Source organism: Dioscorea cayenensis, chromosome 15, assembly GCF_009730915.1.
Source record: "Dioscorea cayenensis subsp. rotundata cultivar TDr96_F1 chromosome 15, TDr96_F1_v2_PseudoChromosome.rev07_lg8_w22 25.fasta, whole genome shotgun sequence".
In the NCBI taxonomy this organism is placed as follows: Eukaryota; Viridiplantae; Streptophyta; class Magnoliopsida; order Dioscoreales; family Dioscoreaceae; genus Dioscorea; species Dioscorea cayenensis.
In genome coordinates this window covers 7,186,994-7,209,422 of record NC_052485.1, presented here as the reverse complement: position 1 = coordinate 7,209,422, position 22,429 = coordinate 7,186,994, and the positions used below count along the sequence as shown (strand labels likewise).

The window sequence follows — 22,429 nt, the reverse complement described above, 5'->3', positions numbered from 1 at the left end:
AAGCCCTAGCCCCAATACATTGTATGAACTCTTATTATTTTGATTATTATTATAAGGCATCATTTTATCTATTATTATTTCTGTGCATAGTTAATAAGATAAAATATCCTAGAATATTGGTTCTACTCAAGTTATCAAATGCGTGATTTGGATAGTAAAACCTTAGAGTATAAACTGAAACAATATTCTAAATATCCCTTGTCAATTATTTTCATGGGAATGAAAATAAATTAAGACTAGTATGTATTTTATGAGATAGTCTTATTTTACGGGTCATAGGATATGAGATATCAATCAAAGGACTTAGATATATGTTAGGGAACAGTGTATCCCGATCGATCCGCTCTTGAAAACACTACATGGTTGTAAAGTCATAAGTGTTTTTCTCAAGCAATTCTTGTACTCGAATCTTTCGACTTAAAATCACTATAGATCTCAGATGAATCCTTACATGCTTTGAGTTACACCTAACATCATTGATAACTGAGTGGCAAGTACCGGTATGTTTGGGCATGTCACAGTTCATGCTGAGAGACATGAGTGAGGTGAAGGGATTGTCCCTCTCTATATAGAGTGTGAATATTACCGGTCACTTGATTAGTGCGATTGAGCAGTGCGTGGCCACACCCAAAGGAAATGATAAGAGTTATCATTTACTTGACCTAATCAATTAACTAAGACATCAAGAAATTAATTAGCATTAAAGTAAGGGTGACTCGCTCCATGTCATATGCTAATTAAAATATTCAGTGCCAAAGGATTGCATGAGGTAGCGATAGATTCCGTTAATTCTCGAAATTAACCTTCATTTAATATTAAGTAATCGTATTATCTTGCTAGAGAATAATTATGATTTATGAGAGTTAAAGTTGTTTAAGCTCATTGCCAATGTTAAATAGACCTACAGGATCGTACACTAAAAATGTTGGGATCAAGGTTCAGTATTTGTTACTCATTGGACCACCTGATTAGGGTCTTGGTGAAAAACCTAATTAGGTGGACTGAATAGCTTATTTGGGTTGGGTCTTATAAAGTGTTAATTTTCACTACGTCATTTATGGGCTTTAGAGGCAATCAAATAGAAGGGGTTTTAAAAAACCACCTCTATAATAAATAGGATTTTTTTTTAATTTCTAGAGTCGGTTTAGTTAAACCCCTCTGCATTAATTTTAGTTTTAAAAAATAATTAAAAAAAACCATCCTCTCTCTCTCTCTCTCTCTCTCTCTCTCTCTCGTCCTAATTCCTCCGCCCTCGCTTCTCTCTCTCTTTTTCGCCCTAATTCCTCCGCCCTCGCCTCTTCGTGCCCGCTCCCCAAACCCTCTAACCCTCTTAGGGCCACCCTTAAACTACGGCCACACGACAACCCTCTCAGAACCCTCATCCCCTACGCCACGGCGGCAACTGCTCTCTCCCTCGCTGCCCTCCTCGGCCGCCCTCTCAAACCATCCCTCGCCACCGTCCCCATCTCTCAGTCCGAGACCCTCCTAGAATCCCTCACCGAAGATGAGAAAGTCCGCGCACTCGAAGACCACCTCACCTCTGATCTAGACGGCAAAACCCTCTACTCTTCTGCATCACCTCCGACGTGAGAAAGGGTTAGGGATCCGGTGAGCTCCATCAATGAGGGTGAAGAAGCAGAAGAGGCACCGCAAGGCGGTGAGGTTCTACTCAGCGTGCTTTGGATTCTGTGAACCCTACAAGGTGCTCTGCGATGGTACCTTCGTTCATCACCTCCTTCTCCACGGCCTCGTTCCAACGGACAACGCTCTCCAGCGTCTCCTCGAAGCCTGTGTGCTACTCTTCTCCTCTCGCTGAGTCGTTGCTGAGCTCCAAGTGCTTGGTGAATCCCACTCTGAAGCTCTCAATGCCGCTCGCCAGCTTGTCACCATGAGGTTGCCCTCTTCACAAGATTTCTCTCTGTTCATGCCTTTTTTATTGTTTTGATATGATTAGGGCTTATGTTGTGCTGTTTTTGTTGTTTTCCTGACAATGGCCTTGCAAGAAACCCTGCTTCTTGATCTAAGTTTCTTGTGAGTTGCTTATTTGCATGAATTAAATCCCTTTTCCTGAATTTATGTTTTTTTTTCTTCTTTTGCTATGACTTAAGTCTGATTGCTTTTTAATCCTCTCAATAAACTGTCGTTCACTCTTAAATGATTCTATATTCACAATTAGGTTTGTTGTCAACTGATTGCTAGTGTTGTATATGGTGTTGATATTCAAGAATTTGAAGATTTTCTTGTTAATTCTCTATGACTTAGTCTATTTGCTTTTTTATTTTCTTGTTTTGTTTTTTTTATTGAGGGTGCTTTTTTTTCTTGAAAATGGTCTTTGTGACAGTTCAATTGCTCCTAATGTCAAACCATTAGTGGAAAAATTATGCTCTATTTCTTGTGGACTGATCTTGTGTCTACTTATTGCTGTTGTTAGTAGTCAAGAATTTGGACATCTTATTTAATTTTCTCTTATTTTTTCAAGAATGTTTGTTTTCTTGCCAATGGCTTCTATGACATAGTCCAAGCTCTTGTATAATCCCTTAAGAAACATTCATTCCCTGTTGAATTTTATATTATATATGAGGAAATTAGATTGTGATCTGATTGAGGTTTCATATGGATTGAACACTTGTTTGTTTGCAGGTGTTATTCTTTTGGAAGAATTTGAACGTATTTTCTTGATTTCATTTGTTTTTTTGTTCTTTCAGGTGTACTCATTTTATTGATGAGTTTTTGGTTTGCTAGGCTCCTCAACATGCCAAGATTTGATTTTATCTTGGTTGTTGCTTCTTCTCTTCTTTGTTTATTTGCTTATTACTTTCTGTGTGTGTGTGTGTGTGTGTGTGTGTATTAGAACACCGAATTGCCTTTGTGTTTTACTTGTTGTAGAGCTTTGTCATTTTCTGTTAAAACTGTTTTTACCTTTCACTTTGCCTATTTTTGATTGCATAAATCTTTTGTTTGTAATGAAATTACATAGGCTTTAAATTTTTTTTGTTTTTTCTGTTCAAGAATTTGAGATATACTTGATTGACATTGTTTTTTTGTTAAGGTGGCAACTACATGCTAATATTTTCCTTGTCAATTCTCTGTGATAATCATAATTGTAGCTGTCATGTTTGCTAAGATGATCCATGCAAAACTTTGACTGGGCTGCTTTCTTGTTTCACATGCACCAACAAATCTTGAATCAAATCCATACCTAAAAGCTGAAAACACTGGTAAGTCTCTGCATGACAATATTTCCAACTATTACGACTTGGCATGTATTTATTTTCCTTTTGATTAATTTGTTTTCTTATGAAAAATATGGACAACATGTGCTTCTTCATTTGGCATCATCGTTAATTGCTAAAAACTCATTTTTATTTGATGAGTAACTTAAATCTATTCTCTAGTTTGCCTTTTGGTTTTGATCGTTTTTGTATTTTTTTATGATTTTGTTTTATTATCTTGTTAGATTATTCTCCTAGAGCTATTTTTTAGTTCCCTTTTTGTTTTGATCTTATTATTCTCATTTTGCATTTTTGCATTTTTATTTATTTATTTTTTTATTACTCATATTGTTTCTTGATTAGCTTAGATTAATTCTCTAGTTCTCTTTTTGTTTTGATTGTTTTGCTTCTCATTTTTGCATTTTTATGATTTAATTTTATTTTTATAAGTAATTTGCATCTTTTCTTTTTCTCTTGTTATGTTTTTATCATTTTGCCTTATAATTTAAAAATTGGCCCTTTTTTGCACAAGTTACTATTTTTTCCCCAACCTTTGATGTGAGTGGTTTTTTGTGATGATACTAGACTTTTCTCCAGTAATTTTCTTCCTATATCAAAAGGATTCCATCTACTTGTTGTAGCTTTTCTTGTGCATTCCTTGAAGTAAAATCTTGTCTTTGTGGATGATCCATTTTGCCCAAGCATGAAGCTATTGAATTTTTTTTTCCTATGAGTGTTTTCCCTCGGGTGTTATGCATGATTTGTAGGTGAAATTCAAGATCACTCTTTGCCATTGTGCATTAAATGAGAATCATGCTGCACTTGCTGAGGTTCCTTTTAACTTTGTCTTTTTTACTTATTATTGTTTGCACCTAATATTATATTCTTGGTAATTGATTTGATATACTGCCCATCAATTTGTTCCTATGAATTCTTTATTCCGTTTATATTTTAATAAGAACGCGCATGAGAAATACATTTTTTTTCTTCTAAAAGTTAAGTAGAATTAATGCTTGAATTGTTTTGCATGTGGACGTATAGATATTTTCATATCATTCATATATCATTTAAAATGCTTGACATTTGAAGGTGTTGTAAGCTTGGCTCCTATAGAAGACTTTTCTGGTCTTTATGTTAATTTTCATGCGTATAGTTTGTAGCATAACATATAGATGGTCATGGTTGTCTGTTTTTTTTCAAGGGATAATTCCAAGAAGCAATATAGGAAACCAGATTTAGCTGGTACATGTATAAAATATGCATTCTAATGGTGTAGTCTAAACCTTTAGCTATTTTGATTCAGATCAATCATTTAATATATGAGGACCAATTTTTTAAAATATATTTATCATATATTGGAGATGGTAGACGCTCAGTTTGATTCTAATGATTAATCATTGTGATATGTTCCTAATTTATCTCAACCAAAATTTGTCCCATGTTATTGGGTAGTTTCACTGCATAAAAAACAGAAATGTGATCCTTTGCTGATGCAAAATGATCTAGATACTTAATAATTGGTTATCATCTATAGAATATATTTACAGGATGGAATTCAATAAAAAAAATAATGAACAATTTATGTTTTTGGTTTGCTCTTGCTGCTATAGTTTCAGTATTATAATTTAAAGACATTGGATTTCTCCTTATTTTAAATCTAGATAATTATATCTGCTTGATTCATTGCTTGAACAAAAGCATTGTTAAGTCCTTTTCTCTTGGCAGATGGAAGGAATCCCATCCAAAGTAAGAACACTGAGAATGCATCTAACAATGGGGAAGCTTTATCGGATTTCTAGACATAATCGGGCGGCAGTTGTCTGCTACAAAGAATGCTTAAGGTAGACTAAATTTTATGCCTGTTTACCATTTTAGTATCCAACAGAAACTGTGTAAAGACCAATAAAACCTAAAAGTACTTTTCAAATTCATAGGATAGGTTTCATCGAGTTAGGTTGTCGAAGTCTTCTTCTTTGGCTTAATGAAAAGATTCATGCCAATACTGCCATATTGTGATTTAGATATTATGTTCAAAGTAATGCGAGGAAGAAATGGAACTTTATTTCCAATTTTTTTAAGTTGTAGTATTTTAATATCCCGAGTTTATTCTTTTTCGAGTTGGTTATCATCTTTGATGCATTTGGTCATGTTTATCTATATACTTTCGGTGAGGCAATGTCCATATGTCTTTGGAGGCAATTGCTACTTTAGTTGAATTAGGAGTTACTTTGAAGGAAATTATTTCATTGTTTCCTCGAGGGTTTGAAAGACAATATCTTGCTTTTTAAATTTTCAAGAATTGCTCCTTGGTTTTTAATATGGTCTTGATAATGATACTCATTTTTTTTTTTTTTGATGCATTCAGTTGTTACAAAATTAGATTGTTTATTAGCTTATATATAAGCTTATATATATATATATCTTGCACAAGATATGTCTTTTGATTTGAAAATATGTTTTAATTTTTTTACAAATGTATACACACCATCCTATGTGCTTTAAATAAGTGACCTCTCCGTTACAGACTTACAGTTAATGTATTCACTTTCTTGCCGTTTCCTTCCATTTTTGCAAAATACCAATAATTTTCATATTGGATAAGTTTTCTGTATATGATTGCATGAAACCAATTCTCCACAATTAGTGATCATGTTTTGATGCAAGAAAAATATATTTTATCCTTGGTTACTGGTCAGGGACATGTGACCGTCATCACTATACAACATGATTTGTATGTTCACTTGACTACTTTTTGTTATCAAGTGTGCTCCATCAGTGCGTCTTGTTATATGATTATAACAACATATGTGCTTTAGCATAGTTGTTTCTTTTTGGGTTAAAGACATTATACCATATGATAACTACTGTAATCATGAAATAATCTATACTTTCGACAGGCTTCTATCTTCTTCTTCTTCTTCTCCTGGGGAGTTAAGTAGACCAAGGTTGTTGGTTGATGAAGATTGTTGAAAAATTTTCATTTCCTTCTCTCGTCTGTCTCATCCGCTTGAGTTTACAAATTGTCTTAATTGATGTTGTTGACGATGATGACTATTATTGTTGTTCGTATTCTTATTATTGCTATTGTTTGTTTTCAAATACTTAGTTTTCATGCTTTAATATATATTAAAAAAATGCAATTGGAATATTCATAGTTGCTTGATATCATATATTCTTTCACTGCTGTGGATCACCTAGTATCTTTTGATGATTTCTAGACACCAAAAGGAGCAAAACCCTTTTTTGATCATCCTGATACTACCCGATGGTTGCACGTAAGTGGATAAATAATTTGCTTTTATTGGAATATGTATGTTTCAGATTTCTTTGCTGATTTGCATGATAGGTATTTAGATTAGGTTTATTTCACTTGTAATTTACAAGATTTTGACATGGTAAGCATGATGGATGCACACAAGTTTATTTCATGGAAGATTGTCACTTACATTATTACTGAATTAACTGCAAGGCATCATTATCCTGTAGTATTTCTTGGTAACCACTTGGAAAAAGTTTTTAGACAGTGTGCAGGGAACATAGCTATTAGATGCAAACCCAAAAAACACTATTGGTTTATCAAGTTTCTAAAGCCAATAATTTTTTAATGTTATGACTTCTAGCTGACTTCTCTGGTTGAGGTTGTTCTAATATAAGATTAGTTATTTTTTTTAATTGTTTATAATATTTTCAAGGAATATAAAACTATCTTGTCATTTCAGAAGCTACCAATGGAGGATACTATCTTTTGAATGTGAATGCCATATAAAATTAGTGTATTGTGGGTTCAATAAGTGCATTGATTGACATTATTAGATTGTTTGTTTCTTTGCTTGCCTGTTTTTACCTTTTTGCCCTTTGAAAATATTAGATTTGTAATTAAGTTTTTTTAAAATTAGTGTATTGTGTGCAGGTTTTATTTGGTTATTCTAAATACAAGATTGGATTTTGATTGAATAAGATTGGATTTTGTTTAATGTTTTTGCAGATTTTGGAGAATTTATGGTTAAAGATCAAGAGGGTTGAAGATGAGGATACATGAAGCTTTTTTACTGTGTAATTAACTCAAAAAATATTTTGTAATGAAAGTACACAAATAGTGTAAAACATTTATATTTTGTTATTACTCAAAATACATTACACTTTAACTCATAACATGTCTCAAATGACGTTTAATGTTATTTTAGTGATGTGCTGAAATTGGCGTGAATTCCTCAAATGACTTCAACACTTACGATATACAGAAGAAGACCGAAGACCAAAGGCATGGATCCATGTATCAACTTTCGACTGTAGTGACGTCAAAGGATTAAGTTTCTCAGATTTGTAGAGGGACCCACATAGGCCCTATAAATTCATTGATTCAAGAACCCGAGAGCAACACTGCACCAGCTTCGCATACATTGCACTGAAGATATGTCCAAGAAGACAATGATCCCAAGGGTGAAGCTGGGAACACTGGGATTGGAGGTGCCCGACCTATCATGACATTCTTCATTTCTTTTGAAGCACTTGGTCTTTTTTCGATTTCTTTATGTGATTAAGATTCAAGCTAATGTTTAACTGTAGTAATGGTTATACAAGTAGGTATCCAAGTTGGGGTAATTTAATTTCAAAGGTTTCTCTTTCTCTCAATATTTTTTGAGATTCTTAACATGAATTTCTCTTCATAAAATATGTGCAGAGAACTTGGAATTGGCATAATACCATACAGTCCACTTGGCCGGGGATTTTTTTGGTGGACATGCATTTGTAGAAAATAGTTCTGAAAACACAATCTTGGTATGTAATATTTCTATGTACAAGTTATCTCTGATTCATGGGAGAGAATTTGGTTTATATAAGGTTAGATATATTAGGATGTTTTTTTTCAATGTTTAATATTAAGTTAAGCTATATATTCAGAGTCTTGCCCTTTAATAACACTGCCTTAATTCATATGCTATTCCTCATAATAGTTTTTATCTTTAAATGAGTATTTGTCAATGAATTTTAGGTTTCACATCCGAGGTTCACTGGGGAGAACTTGGAGATGAACAAAACGCTATATGTTAGAGTTGAAAATTTGGCTAAGAACCATCAATGCAGCACTGCTCAACTAGCTCTGGCTTGGGTTCTTCATCAAGGGGATGATGTTGTTCCTATCCATGGTAAGCATTTGATGAATTTCCAAAGTTAGTAGTTCTTAGTTACAATTTTCATTTTTCTTTTTTCTTACAATATCAGGAACAACCAAAATCAAGAATCTGGATAGTAACATTGGTGCTTTAGAAGTAAACCTGACAGAGGAAGACTTGAAAGAAATTTCTGATTCAGTATCAGAAGAAGAGGTAGCAGGTTCTAGATCTTTTTTTGAAAGTTCTGAAAAATTCAGCTGGAAATATGCAAACACACCACTTCCCAAATTAGCTTGAGATTCCATCAATGTCTTGGCTTTTAGAAAATCATATTTTGGATTATGTAATAAAAGATGGTTGGTTATGTAACATCATCTCGGGGGGTTCGGATGGCAACCGTGAGGGTACAGTGCATGTGCTCCACAGTTTATTGTATATCCCGAGCGTCGGTATCTTTCTCTCTGTCACCTGAGATAGCAAAGTTGAGGGATGAGCTTGCCAAGGTGGCGATGCTCTCCCTTGTAGATGGGTTTATGAATGAATCTAGTATACTGGAGATTGTACCTTCCATCATTGATCGTCCATTGGCCGGTCCGATTACCCCGCTTAACGAGTGCAACTTTCTGGTGCCGTTGGCTAGCCGAGAGGAGGTTAAACAAGATTGGAAGCTGGAAACTTTTCGAGCAGCGACCAAGGATGGCCCATGTTCTTTATGCCTAGTTCCATGGACAAGCTGATGGTGAGAGACAGTGGATCCTCATCTGGAACCTCCCACTACATGGGTGGTGCTGGGAGATAATCGCTGAGATGTTGAGGCCTGTAGGTGAGTTGGTATCGTTATCGATCGTGTGCCTCACTGCCACATAAAATATTTATCTCGTCCTTGGTCCGTCGCCGGAGGGGAGTGTTACTGCCGCTGGAGCTGGAATGCAGCTTGGGGATGAGAAAATTGTTGATGGATACTCAGAAGAAACCGTTGGTCTTTAGATACAAAGTACTTTGCTTTTATGTTTGGACGTACCCTGTATGACAACAGTGCCATACTAGTGCAAGTTGTCTCTATCTTTTGTTTGTAGCGTTTAATGTTTGTAAGCTGTGTCAGTATTGACTCAGCTATATATGTGTCAATATCTGTGTAAGCAAAATGAGCAAGCAATAGGAGGTTTCAAGTTTGACTCCCATCCTTGTTCTTCTCTGTTCTTCACCCTTTTGTCTCTTAAGCTCTTCACACTCTTCACTCACACACACCCACTAAATCTTACAGTGGTATCAGAGCTTGTGAAAGCATGGTTGATGACAATGTTTCCTCTCAAACTCATGTTCCTCTGTTCAAGGGGGAAAACTATAACTTGTGGAGTTTGAAAATGAGGACCATGTTCCGGTCTAAAGGGTTGTGGCCTACTGTTGAGCTTGGTTTCTCTGAAGAAGATGAAGAGGAGGATGTTGAAGCCCGGAGGATGAAAGATGCGAGCGCTCTTTACTTAATCCAACAAGGGGTTGAAGAAAGGATATTAATTCGGATTGCTGAAGCACTCACTGCAAAGCAAGCATGGGAGATCTTGAAAACTGAGTTCCAAGGCAACACCAAGATTCTCTCTGTAAAACTATATGCCCTTCGTGAAGAGATGGAAGCTGTAAAGATGAAGTTTGGAGAGAAGGTGCAAGAGTATATCTCTAGAGTTCTGGATATTGTCTTCCAGATCCGAATGCTAGGAGAAGAGTTCCCGGAACGAGAAGTGGTGGCCAAAATCTTGAGGAGTCTTGCACCGAACTTCAAGCACGTGGTGTCATCTATCATTGAAGCCAAAGATCTAAGTAAACTCACCGTGGAAGAGTTAGGAGGGTCTCTGAAAGGCCATGAGTCCATGCTCACTTTCTCTGCTGGACTAGAAGAGCAAACTGCACTCCATGCTTCTCATAGTATCTCACCGGACACTTTCAGCTATGAGGGGCGAGGATGGGGACGCGGCCCCTTCAACGGACGCTTCCGTGGATGTGGCAGAGGGCGAGCTATGGATCACACAGCTAGGACACACCAAAAACCAAACATCCAGTGCTTTATTTGCAAAAAGTTCGGCCATACTAAGGCTCAGTGTTGGTATAACGAAACCAAAGAAGCAAATGTTGCCGAGGAAGTTAAAATAGAAGAACCAACAGAAGGTTGTATGTTTATGGTGGTTGCGGACATTGTAGAAGGGAAGACTGCTAATGTAACTAACATAGAGGAAGTAGAAGAAAGCCATTGTCTTATGGCTAGTGACAGCTACAGTGTCCAAGCTGGGAGTTCCTGGCTCATCGACAATGGATGCTCAAACCACATGTCGGGTAACAAAATGGTCTTCCACAATCTACAAGAGACTTCTCATCAAACTGTGAAACTTGGAGATGGGAAGGTGTTACAAGTTGCTGGTGTAGGGTGCATCAAACTTCATCAAAATGGTGGGAAGCTCAGCTTGTTAAAGAATGTTCAATATGTTCCTCAGTTGACCCACAACTTGCTGAGCATGGGTCAGTTGATGGACAATGGGTTCGATGTTAACTTCTCTAGAAGTGAATGCAAGATCACAAGCTTGGATGATGGTGCATTGGTTGCTTGTGTTCAAATGACAGCTAGACGGCTGTTTCTCCTTGAATTGACAGACATGGGATTTGCACAAGCAGTCCTAAGTACTGAGGTTGTGGCAAGACTGTGGCATCACAGATACGGACACCTAGGTGATGGGAGGTTACAACAACTGAAAGACCAAAACCTTGTTTTTGGGTTTACCTCATGTTGCACCAACTAAGGCGTGTGAGATTTGCTCATCTGGAAACCAAACTCGACTTGCTTTCCCGAACCATCAAGCAAGACGGGCATCTACCATCCTTGAGCTGATTCATGCTGACTTGATGGGCCCCATGCAAACACCATCACTGGGGGAAATAGGTACATCTTTCTACTCACTGATGATCACTCACGTTACACTTGGGTGTATTTTCTCTCAAACAAAGGTGATGCTCTTCTCCACTTCAAGAACTTCAAAACCTTGACGGAAAAACAACTAGATCACACCCTCAAAATCCTCCGTACAGATAGAGGGGGTGAGTTTGTATCCAAAGAGTTCTCCAACTATTGCGAGCTCAACGGAATCCAACGGCAACTAACTGCACCTTACTCACCCCAACAGAACGGAGTAGCGGAGAGAAAGAACCGCACTGTTATGGAGATGGCCCGTTCTATGATGAATGGTATGAATGTTCCTATTTTTCTGTGGGCTGAAGCGGTCTCCACCGCTATCTATCTTCTCAATCGATCACCAAGTCGTGCAGTCAAAAGACAGACTCCATACGAGGTACTTAGAGGAGTCAAGCCGTTCGTCGGACACTTGAGGGTCTTTGGCTGTGTCGCGCATGCCTTCATTGAGCCGGAGTTCCGTAAGAAGCTGGACCCCCGAACAAACCGATATGTGTTTGTTGGTTACTGTGATGAAACCAAAGGATTCAGGTTGTTTGACCCGGTGGCAAAGCGAGTAAAAATCAGTCGGAATGTAACCTTTTTTGAAGATGTGCCATGGGCTTGGTCAACTAACCGCAACACCTCAATACCTGAATTTGTGACAGTTAATACATATGAAAGGAGCCAACCATTCACAGTGGAGCAGCAGAATGAAATTCCCATGCAAATTGGAAACACGTCTGCATCACCTGAAGTCATTGACTCAACACCAACCGCACTTGTGAACACACCAGTAAGGTATAAGGCTTTAGCTAACATATATGACACTTGTTCCTTTGCACTTGATGCCACAGATCCATCTACCTTCAAAGAAGCTATCAAGAGTGATGATTGGAAAGCAGCAATGGAAGAAGAGATGCAGGCCATTCACCAAAATAAAACCTGGGAGCTGATGCCTTTGCCAGATGGAAGCACACTGTAGGCCTCAAGTGGGTATATAAATCAAAATATGATGCCAATGGGAAGCTGGTCAAGAAGAAGGAGGGTGTGGACTTTGAAGATGCCTTCACCCCAGTGGCGCGCATAGAAACAATTCGAGTACTTCTTGCAATGGGAGCTCAAAAAGGATGGCCTATCTACCAATTGGATGTAAAATTCGCCTTTTTGAATGGAGATCTCAAAGAGGAAGTGTATGTTGTGGAACCAGAAGGATTCATCATCCATGGCAAAGAGACAATGGTGTACAAGCTTAGTAAAGCTCTATATGGCTTGCGTCAATCCCCCAGGGCCTGGTATAGCAAGGTGGACCATCATTTCTCAGAATTGGGTTTCAAACGGAGTCCTAACGAACCTACCTTGTATACAAAGACTCAAGTAAACAAAGGACTGTTACTTCTGTGCATTTACGTTGACGACATCATCTACTTGGGGTCCTCACAAGACATGTTACAGGAGTTCAAGGCTAACATGATGAGCAAGTTTGAAATGTCTGACTTGGGTCTGCTCAAGTATTTCCTAGGTTTGGAAGTCAAGTAAAACAACGGATCTGTTTTCGTTTCACAAACGAAGTATGCCGAGGATCATTTGAGTAAGGCTAGGATGATGCACTGTGACACTGAGATGAGTCCAATGATTGCTAATGAAAAACTAAGCTTGAACGATGGATCGGGGGTAGCATGTGGCGAGAAGTACAGAAGACTGGTCGGGGGCCTCCTCTACTTGTCACATACCAGACCAGACCTTATGCATGCTATATCCCTCGTGTCAAGGTACATGCACAAACCTACCATGCACCATCTAGGTGTAGTCAAGCGTATCTTGCGCCATGTTGCAGGAACAGCTCACCTTGGTCTGCTATATCAACAATGTGATGCATTCAAATTGGTAGGTTACTCAGACTCGGATGCGAAGGGTGCTAGAAGACATACAGGAGATCCAGACTGAACCTACTGTAATATTTTGTGATAACAAATCGGTCATTGCAATAGCCAAAAACCCAATCCATCACGGAAGAATAAAACATATCGACACACGCTTCCATTTCATTCGAGGCTTAATTGAAGAAGGTGCTATCAAATTGATACATTACAGCACAGACATCCAGGTTGCAAATATCCTTACTAAAGCGTTGTCCATCCGTAAGCATGCTGCGCTCAGAGAGCTAATGGGAGTGAAGATCTTCTGAGTATGGGGAGTGTGTTGATGGATACTCAGAAGAAACCGTTGGTCTTTAGATACAAAGTACTTTGCTTTTATGTCTGGACGTACCCTGTATGACAACAGTGCCATACTAGTGCAAGTTGTCTCTATCTTTTGTTTGTAGCGTTTAATGTTTGTAAGCTGTGTTAATATTGACTCAGCTATATATGTGCTAATATCTGCGTAAGCAAAATGAGCAAGCAATAGGAGGTTTCAAGTTTGACTCCCATCCTTGTTCTTCTCTGTTCTTCACCCTTTTGTCTCTCAAGCTCTTCACACTCTTCACTCACACACACCCACTAAATCTTACAAAAATATCATGTTCTCTTCACTGCCAACAAGAGCGTCTTTCCGTAATTAAAGCGGGAGTTGGGCCATTACGTTCTGATGGATTGAGAGCATGATGATGGAGGGGTTGCTGTTCGACCTCAAGTCATCCTGCAAAACAGCAACCTTGTAGAAAAAAAACTTCAATGGAAAAACTGTAGAGTTGAAAGGAAAATTGGGAAAAGTAAGTGAGTATCTCTCCATTCATTTAACTACAAGCTTATCATCTTATCTTCTCAAAACAGGAAAAGCAAATAAGCATAACATGATGTAATACAGCTGGTGAGTAAAAACCCAACGTGTCAAGTGCTAAGACCTTCACTGCTTATGCCTTGAACTTGAACCAAACTCATGGATCATCTCATCTCCACCCTTCATTTCATTCTCTCTTTTCCTTCAATGATTATATTGACTTTTCAAACACAACTACCCTTACAATTATTAGACATCACAAAACATTAGAAACAAAACATTCTCAGCAGAAATATCTTCAGTAACACAGCTTTCATTGCTCAGCTTCAATAACACTTCAATCAGACCTCAACAAATGCCCCTGTGATTGCACACTCCCAGCATCTCTCGAAATTTCAGAAATTTCTTACCATCCAAACACTTGGTCATTACATCTGCTAATTGATCTTCTGAAGCACAATATGTCAACTTCACTATATTTGTTGTAACTAAGTTTCTGATATAGTGAAATTTCACATCCACATGTTTTGTTCTACCATGTAACACTGGATTCTGAGCAATAGATATACAAGACTTATTGTCACAATGAATTCTAATTGGACCTTCATATTGTATCCCACAATCTTCAAGTACCTACTTCAACCATACACCCTGACAACAAGTATCACACAAAGCTATATATTCAGCCTCTGTTGAAGACAAAGCCACAATATCCTGCTTTTTGGACATCCAAGTAATAGCACCAGAACCAAGTTTAAACACCACACCACTAGTACTCTTTTTATCCACAGGATTAGCACCCCAATCACTATCAGAAAAACCTTGTAAAACATCATCACTAACATCTCTAGTATAGAGAACACCAAAATCAACTGTACCTGATAAGTATCTCAACAAATGTTTGGCAGCACCTTGATGTATATTTGAAGGATTATGCATGAATCTTGATCATAGACTGACTGCAAACATAATATCAGGTCTAGAATGTGCAACATACATCAGTTTCCCAATTCGTCTCCTGTAGTTTGTTATATCAACTGCATTTGCTTCTTCATACACTTGCTGCTTAGCACAAGGCAACAAAGGAACAATCATAGGTTTACACTGTAACATATTGTATTCTTTTAACAAAGTTTCCACATATTTTCCCTGTGACATAAAAATTCCTTCTTTACACTGTTGTAATTATAACCCCAGAAAATATGATGTTGTGCCTAGATAACTCATGTCAAAAGCTCTCTTCATATTGTCCCGAAATTCAATCAACATTACTGTAGATGAACTCATATATAGCACATCATCCACATACACACACACTAGAAGCAACACTCCTCCACCACTGACTCTTTTATAAAGTGTATGTTCTGTGGTACTTCTATGAAACCCTTGTGACAACAAATAACCATTTAATTTTTCATACCATGCCCTAGGGGCTTGTTTCAAACCATACAAAGCTTTATGCAATTTGTACACCTTTTGTTCTTTCCCTTTAATTTCAAAACCTTGAGGCTGCTCCACATACACTTCTTCCTTGATTTCTCCATTCAAAAATGCAGATTTTACATCCAATTGATAAATCAACCAGTTTTGTTGAGCAGCTAAGGCAAATAACACTCTTATTGTTTCCATTCTGGCCACTGGAGCAAACACATCTTCATAATCAATCCCATACTCTTGTATATATCCTTTGGCCACCAACCTTGCTTTGTATTTAGAAACCTTGCCATCTGGTTTGTATTTTGTTTTAAAAATCCATTTCACACCAATTAATTTCTTCCCTGGAGGTAACTCACATATTTCCCATGTTTGATTCTTCTCAATTGCATCAATCTCTTCTGACATTGCTTTCCTCCACTCTGGATGTTGCTGTGCTTCTTGAAAACTCTCTGGATCTGTCACTGCTAAGGCATAGGAACAACTTTCATAAATATCTCTCAAAGCTCTCACCTTTGGTGTTGGTGAATCATCCACATTAGACTCATTTCTTGGTTCACTTTGCTTGTTTGGAGATGCATTATTGCTACTGCTGCTAATTTCTGTATCATTTGCACTAGAAACACCATTTCCTGAATTTTGAATTGTCACTGCATTTCTTATATTCACTTGCTGTAGATCAACAAATTTTGCAGAATTTTCAGATTCTGTCCACTGCCAGACCTCATTCTCTAAAAACTTCACATCTCTACTAACTACCACTTTTCCAGTATCAGGCAAATAAATTCTATAGGCCTTTGCATCTTTACTATAGCCTATAAAAAAACCTTTGAGAGCTCTACTGTCCAATTTCTGCACAATTTGTGTTGGTTGATGAGTATATGCCACACAACCAAACACTTTCAAGTGAGACACACTTGGTTTGTTTCCAAACCAAACTTCATAAGGTGTTTTCTTCATCACAGCAAAGGTGGGTGACACATTTGATACATAAGCAGCAGTCATAATTGCATCAGCCCAAAAAGTATTTGCCAACTTAGCAGCACTTAACATACTCCTTGCTTTACTGACAAGTGTCCTATTCTTCCTCTCAGCTACTCCATTCTGCTGAGGAGAATAAGGAGCAGTAAATTCATGTTTAATGCCTCTTTGCTCACAAAACATGTTAAATTCCTTGGACAAGAACTCTCCTCCTCTATTTGTCCTCAAGATTTTTAACCTGCAATCTGACTGCCTTTCTACTAGAGCCAAAAAATTTTGAAAACATGCAAACGCTTCATGCTTAAACTTCAGCAAATATACCCAACACATCCTTGAAAAATCATCTATGAACAACAGAAAATATTTATTGCCTCCAATTGACTCTGACTGCATTGGACCACAAACGTCGGCATGCACCAAATGAAGCTTGTGCCTAGCTCTCCAAGATCTTCCAGCATGAAATGGTAGCCTTGTTAACTTGCCATAAACGCAGTCTTCACACTGACATAATTGTTTAATCACAAGCAAACCATGAACCATATTCTGCTGAGACAACAGCTTCAAGCCTTTAAAATTCAAATGTCCATATCTTTTATGCCATAAAAAAGATAAATCTTCATTCTTCATTGCTACATTCACCTGTGCAGACTGTGAAAACTCTACTGGAAACAGATTGTTATTATTCTTTGATACATACATCAACTGCTGCCCTGTTGTTGCCTTTACAATACTACAACCATGTTGTTTGAAAATCAAATTGTACCCATCTGCAACCAACTGTCCTACACTCAATAGATTATGAGCAAGTGTAGGTACATATTGCACACTATGAAGCAATCTTATTCCTCCAACTTGGACAGTCACTGCAACAGAACCTCTCCCAAGAACTTCGACCTCCTTATCATCACCTAGCTTCACTTTATGCTTCAACGTTTCATCCAATTGATGAAAATATTCTCTCTTTCCTATCATATGATTTGAAGTCCCACTATCAATCAACCAAACAGCAGAATTCTTCGTCTCCTTTCCATTATAGACCCTAAACAAACTTTCATAATCAGCAGAAGTGTGATCACCACCTGATCCTGAACTTCCTTCTACATTCCTGTTCTGTGACCAGCAATGAGACTGCGTGTGCCCATATTTTTTACATTTAAAACACTGTATATTCTGTAATCCTCCTCTTTGAAAACCTCCTCTCTGAAAGCCTGCTCTCTGAAATCTCTGTCCACCATATTGTCTTTGATCACCCATTTGTCTACCATATTGCCTCTGTTCTCCTCTACCTTGCCATGAAGTTCCTTCACCATCATATTGTTGTCTTGAATTGTCACTTGTATTTCTGCCTCTTAGACTGCCATAACCTTTGCCTCTTCCCCTAACATGTCTTCCTCCTCTTCCTCTCATACAAGTTCTACCACTACTTGATTCACCTCTTACCATAAATGCTTTCTCCTCATGTTTTTCAGAAAACAGATTGAATCTGGCTTCATGAGCTTGCATGGATCCACTCAATTCATCTAGAGACACTTTAGACATATCTCTAGCCTCCTCAATTGAGGTAACAACATGTACAAACCTCGAGGATAAACTCCTCATTACTTTCAAAACTATCTCTGCATCCTTTAATTCACTTCCCATACCTCTGATTTGGTTCACCACTGCTAACACTCTTGTAAAATACTGTTGTATGGTTTCTTCTTCTTTCATTTGTAACAAATCAAAGTTTTGCCTTAAAGTCTGCTGCCTCACTGACACCATCCTTGATGTTCCTTGATTCTCATTCTTAATATGGTCCCAGGCTTCTTTTGGTGTGTCAAATCTTACAATTCTATGAAGAATTGTTTCATCAACAGCTTGCTGCAACAAGAATAAAGCTTTGGCATCATCTTCTATCTCCTTTTCTGTTGGATTCTCCTTACTAATCCCAGTCTCCACAATTTTCCACAATCTTTGGGACCTGAAGAAAGTCCTCATCCTGTAGTTCCAATGCTCATATCCCTCACCTTTAAAAACTGGTAGCAAAGCATGTGAGATATCTGGAGTTGGTTGAGGAGTTGGTGTCATCTTCAGCTCTGAAGAAGTTGAGGCCGATGCCATCTTCAGCTCTGGAGGAGTTGATGCCATCTTCAGCTCTTTCAACAAACTTTACTTCACTACTATCAAACTACAGCCCAAACAACAAACAAATTTCCACAACAACAGCTTACTGACCTTCTTTCAACAAACCACAAGTTCTTCCAAACTCACAACACCCTACAACTATAATTTCACAAACTTTTCAAGCTTTTTTCCTCCAAACAGCCACCAAAACTTTAATTTCCCCTTTAATCACCATGAATCCTAGCTCTGATACCACTGTTCGACCTCAAGTCATCCTGCAAAACAGCAACCTTGTAGAAAAAAAACTTCAATGGAAAAACTGTAGAGTTGAAAGGAAAATTGGGAAAAGTAAGTGAGTATCTCTCCATTCATTTAACTACAAGCTTATCATCTTATCTTCTCAAAACAGGAAAAGCAAATAAGCATAACATGATGTAATACAGCTGGTGAGTAAAAACCCAATGTGTCAAGTGCTAAGACCTTCACTGCTTATGCCTTGAACTTGAACCAAACTCATGGATCATCTCATCTCCACCCTTCATTTCATTCTCTCTTTTCCTTCAATGATTATATTGACTTTTCAAACACAACTACCCTTACAATTATTAGACATCACAAAACATTAGAAACAAAACATTCTCAGCAGAAATATCTTCAGTAACACAGCTTCCATTGCTCAGCTTCAATAACACTTCAATCAGACCTCAACAGTTGCACCAGTGGCTATCCGGAGCACGCACAACATTCAGCCCAAGGAGAAGGGGAAACAGAAGGCTGCGGAGTTTGAGTTGGCTGTCGATTCGGTGGGGAAGTCGGGGTAGCTCCTCACCCAGTTCGGGAGTGCAGAGGAGAAAGAACGAACATGGTGATCGGAGAAGATGCTTCCATGCTTCTAGCGGGGTCCCCGACGGTTGTTGAGCGCTGCTTCCTCGGGCGGGGCACGGAGGAGGTGGAGCGATGCTCCCCCGAACGTCATGAGGGGGAGGTCGAGCGCTGCTTCCCCCTGTGACGTCGGCAGCCAAGAGTTTGCAGGAGATGGTGATGCGGACGGTGGTCACTCAGTAAGGCGGGGACATACCGATGGACATGGTCGGAGTCGGTCTCCCGAGTAGAGCTGGTTGGACCGAGGGGCAGCTTTGACGACACGGGGCCCGAGAAGATGACATGTCAAGTCTTGGTGGGTTCGTCATTTGGCTCCGGGATTGAAGACAGTTGCCGAGGTTATGCGGTCCGAGGTTGACGTGGAGGAGGTTGTAGCAGAGCAGTTGGTGAATGGACAAGCGATCATTCCTGCGAAGAAGGCTCGGGATTCTAATCTCGAGGGTGTAGAGTAGAGATGGATCCTCTGGCTGCTGTTGTTGGGCTGGGGGTGAGGTGGGCTTAGAGTTGGGCCCTATTTCAAGGAACTTGGACCCTTTTCATGATCCGTTGCTTCTTTGTGATGTGGGCCAGGTGTTGGGTTGTAATAATGGGAGCAGTAGTGCCCAGCCAATTATGGATGACGGTAGGTGGGTTTCTGAGCCTAATAGGAAGCAAGCTGGGCCTAGTCTTTTTGTAGAAGCTAGTTCGGATGGGTCTATTGGTGAAAATAAGGGTTTCTCTAGTGGTGCTTTCAAGAATATTGAAGTTGTTCCTACTATGAAACCTCAAGGTGGATTTGTGTGGCAATTCCTGTCAGGGACTTGGGTTATGGTCCCAGATATTGTGGTTTCGTTGACTGGTGTTGACAACTCCACGGGAGGGAGAAAAAGATTTTGATTGCTCGGATGCTCAGTCCTTAGATAAGGTGGCTATAGAGAATGATGTAGAGTCTAACGATTTTGTTACAGAATTTGAAAGGAATATGAGGGTACTCCTGCCCAACTTCCAATCGGGTTTGGAGGCTTCATCTGCGGATTCTGTGATTGGCACTTGGAAGAGTGAACGGCATAAAAAGCCATCCTCGAGATTTAATGAGGAAGCGGGCTTTCTAGTCTAACCACCAAGATCTGCAAAGAAGAAGGGTGCATGTAGGGACAGTTCCAAAGCTGCTGCAGATAGGGCTTAAGCAAAGTTAGAGGATTCTGTGGCTATCATTCGGCGGAGTCTGGACTTTTTAGACCCTCGGGTGGAGGAAGCGGGTCGTGTGCCAGTTTCGGAGGAAGTCCATGTGCAGGAGGAAGGCTAGTAGAGGTGGTTGTTAGTGTTAAGACCATCTCCAACCCACAATCCCAAATCTCCATCCAAAATCTCAAATTTGGTCTTGCTACAGAAAATTTTACTCCAACCACAAATCTCAAATTTTACCCCAAAAAAGAATATTCTTATAATATTCTTTTCATATATTATTTTATTATTATTTAATAAAGATATTTGAAATTAATCATTTTAACAATAAATTAATTAAACATTAATTACAATTTATAAATAATTTATTAAAAAATATAACTTAAAAAATTGTACAACTATATTTTTAATTTATTAATTAAATATATATTAATAATTAACAATTTTATTTATTAATTAAATAATTATTATTATTGATTATTAATTAATTACACACAAATTAATATTATAAATAACTACTTATAATTATATTAATTGATTAATAATTTTATATTTTCCATTACAATAATAAAAAAATAAAAAAATAGAAAATATGATTAAAAAAATAAGAAATAATGTGGGACCCCAAATTTGGGGTTGCAATAGTGTGACCCCAAATTTGGGGTAAGATTTGGGTGTGGGTTGGAGTACTCTACACCCAAATCCCACCCCAAATTTGAGATTTGGGTGTTGGGTTGGAGATGCCCTGAGGAAGGGTTTTTTTCCCCTCTTTTTAGGTGTTGTTTTGTGTTTGCTACCACGGCTTGTGGTGGTTGGTGTTAGTTTGTAGTTTATTGCTCACTAGTGTGGTGGGGATGCTTGTAAATTTTTGCTTGTTTTAATATATGTGGTTTATCCACTTTTCCAAAAAAAAAAAAAAATGTAACATCATCTTGTAACTCATGAATGGTACTTGAATGTTTGATGGTTAGAGTTCTTATGAGAGAAGCAGTGGTTTTTTAATAATATCCTATTTAGTACCCTTGTTATTTCAAAAATTAAATATTAAATTAAAATAATTAAGATTTTTATTTATTTATTTTTAATTTTAAAAATTAATTAAATAATATACTTTAAAATTTTAAAATTTTAATTTTTTTATAAGAATTATTATTATAATTATGATAATAAAATGTTAAAAAGTTCGAGGGTAAACAACTTAGATAATCTTTTACTTTTTCATATGTTTTCATTTTTATCACTTAATTTAAAAAGTTACTCTTTGATCTATTACATATTGTTTCCAGTACAATAAGGTAATTCGGACTTACTACATTAAGGATAAAGTTATATTTAAAAATCTACTTGATTTTATACTATGGCAAGGCACTAAGACTGTTGTTAATTAATACCATAACGTTGAATAATTTTTTTGTAATAAAAATTAAATATAGAGATTTAATCGTAATTTTATAAAACCAAATGATTGGAATAGAAGTATAAAAAAAATAAGCAACTATTTAAATTTTTTATTGAAGTTTTGACGCTTTCAAATTGATGATACGGTCTCAAAAGCTGAGATTCTGAGGTGCCTGTCTGACCGCTTTAGTCACCTCAGGCTGAGCCGCTCCTGGGCACAATTGACCTAATTCCTGCAGTAAGCTCAGCACTTCCGCAATAGGCAGCACTAATCTCGTAAGCGCTTATCTCATTTAATTTGCCGTCCACGTTTGCTAACCAAGATATATATTTTCCGAGATGGTCATGGTAGGGACTACAATATTTTACATTAGCGTCAGCATCATGCAAAGTTTCCAACTAAATTCGCCAGCTCTCAGATCCTATAAATTCAAGAACAAATTACAGCAGCACTGTACCAGCTTCTCAGACAGTAGTGCACTGGAGAA

The 22,429-nt window shown here is 37.8% G+C and overlaps 1 protein-coding gene across 1 annotated transcript; it reads left to right on the top strand.

Moving 5' to 3' along the window:
* Positions 1-1,712: 1,712 nt before the first annotated feature.
* On the top strand, positions 1,713-8,623 carry LOC120277655 (perakine reductase-like). The gene is made up of 5 exons (XM_039284512.1): positions 1,713-1,841; positions 1,955-2,031; positions 2,706-2,733; positions 8,206-8,359; positions 8,436-8,623. The coding sequence occupies exons 1-5, from the start codon at positions 1,713-1,715 to the stop codon at positions 8,621-8,623; spliced, it is 576 nt and encodes a 191-aa protein (XP_039140446.1).
* Positions 8,624-22,429: the final 13,806 nt, after the last annotated feature.

Excerpts from the sequence above, each read along its gene's own strand:
- LOC120277655 (XM_039284512.1), top strand. The coding sequence starts at position 1,713 with ATGGTACCTTCGTTCATCACCTCCTTCTCCACGGCCTCGTTCCAACGG. Across the intron at positions 1,842-1,954 it reads TGCTGAGCTCCAAGTGCTTG|GGCTTATGTTGTGCTGTTTT; the intron begins GTGAATCCCACT and ends TGATATGATTAG. Across the intron at positions 2,734-8,205 it reads ATTTTATTGATGAGTTTTTG|GTTTCACATCCGAGGTTCAC; the intron begins GTTTGCTAGGCT and ends AATGAATTTTAG.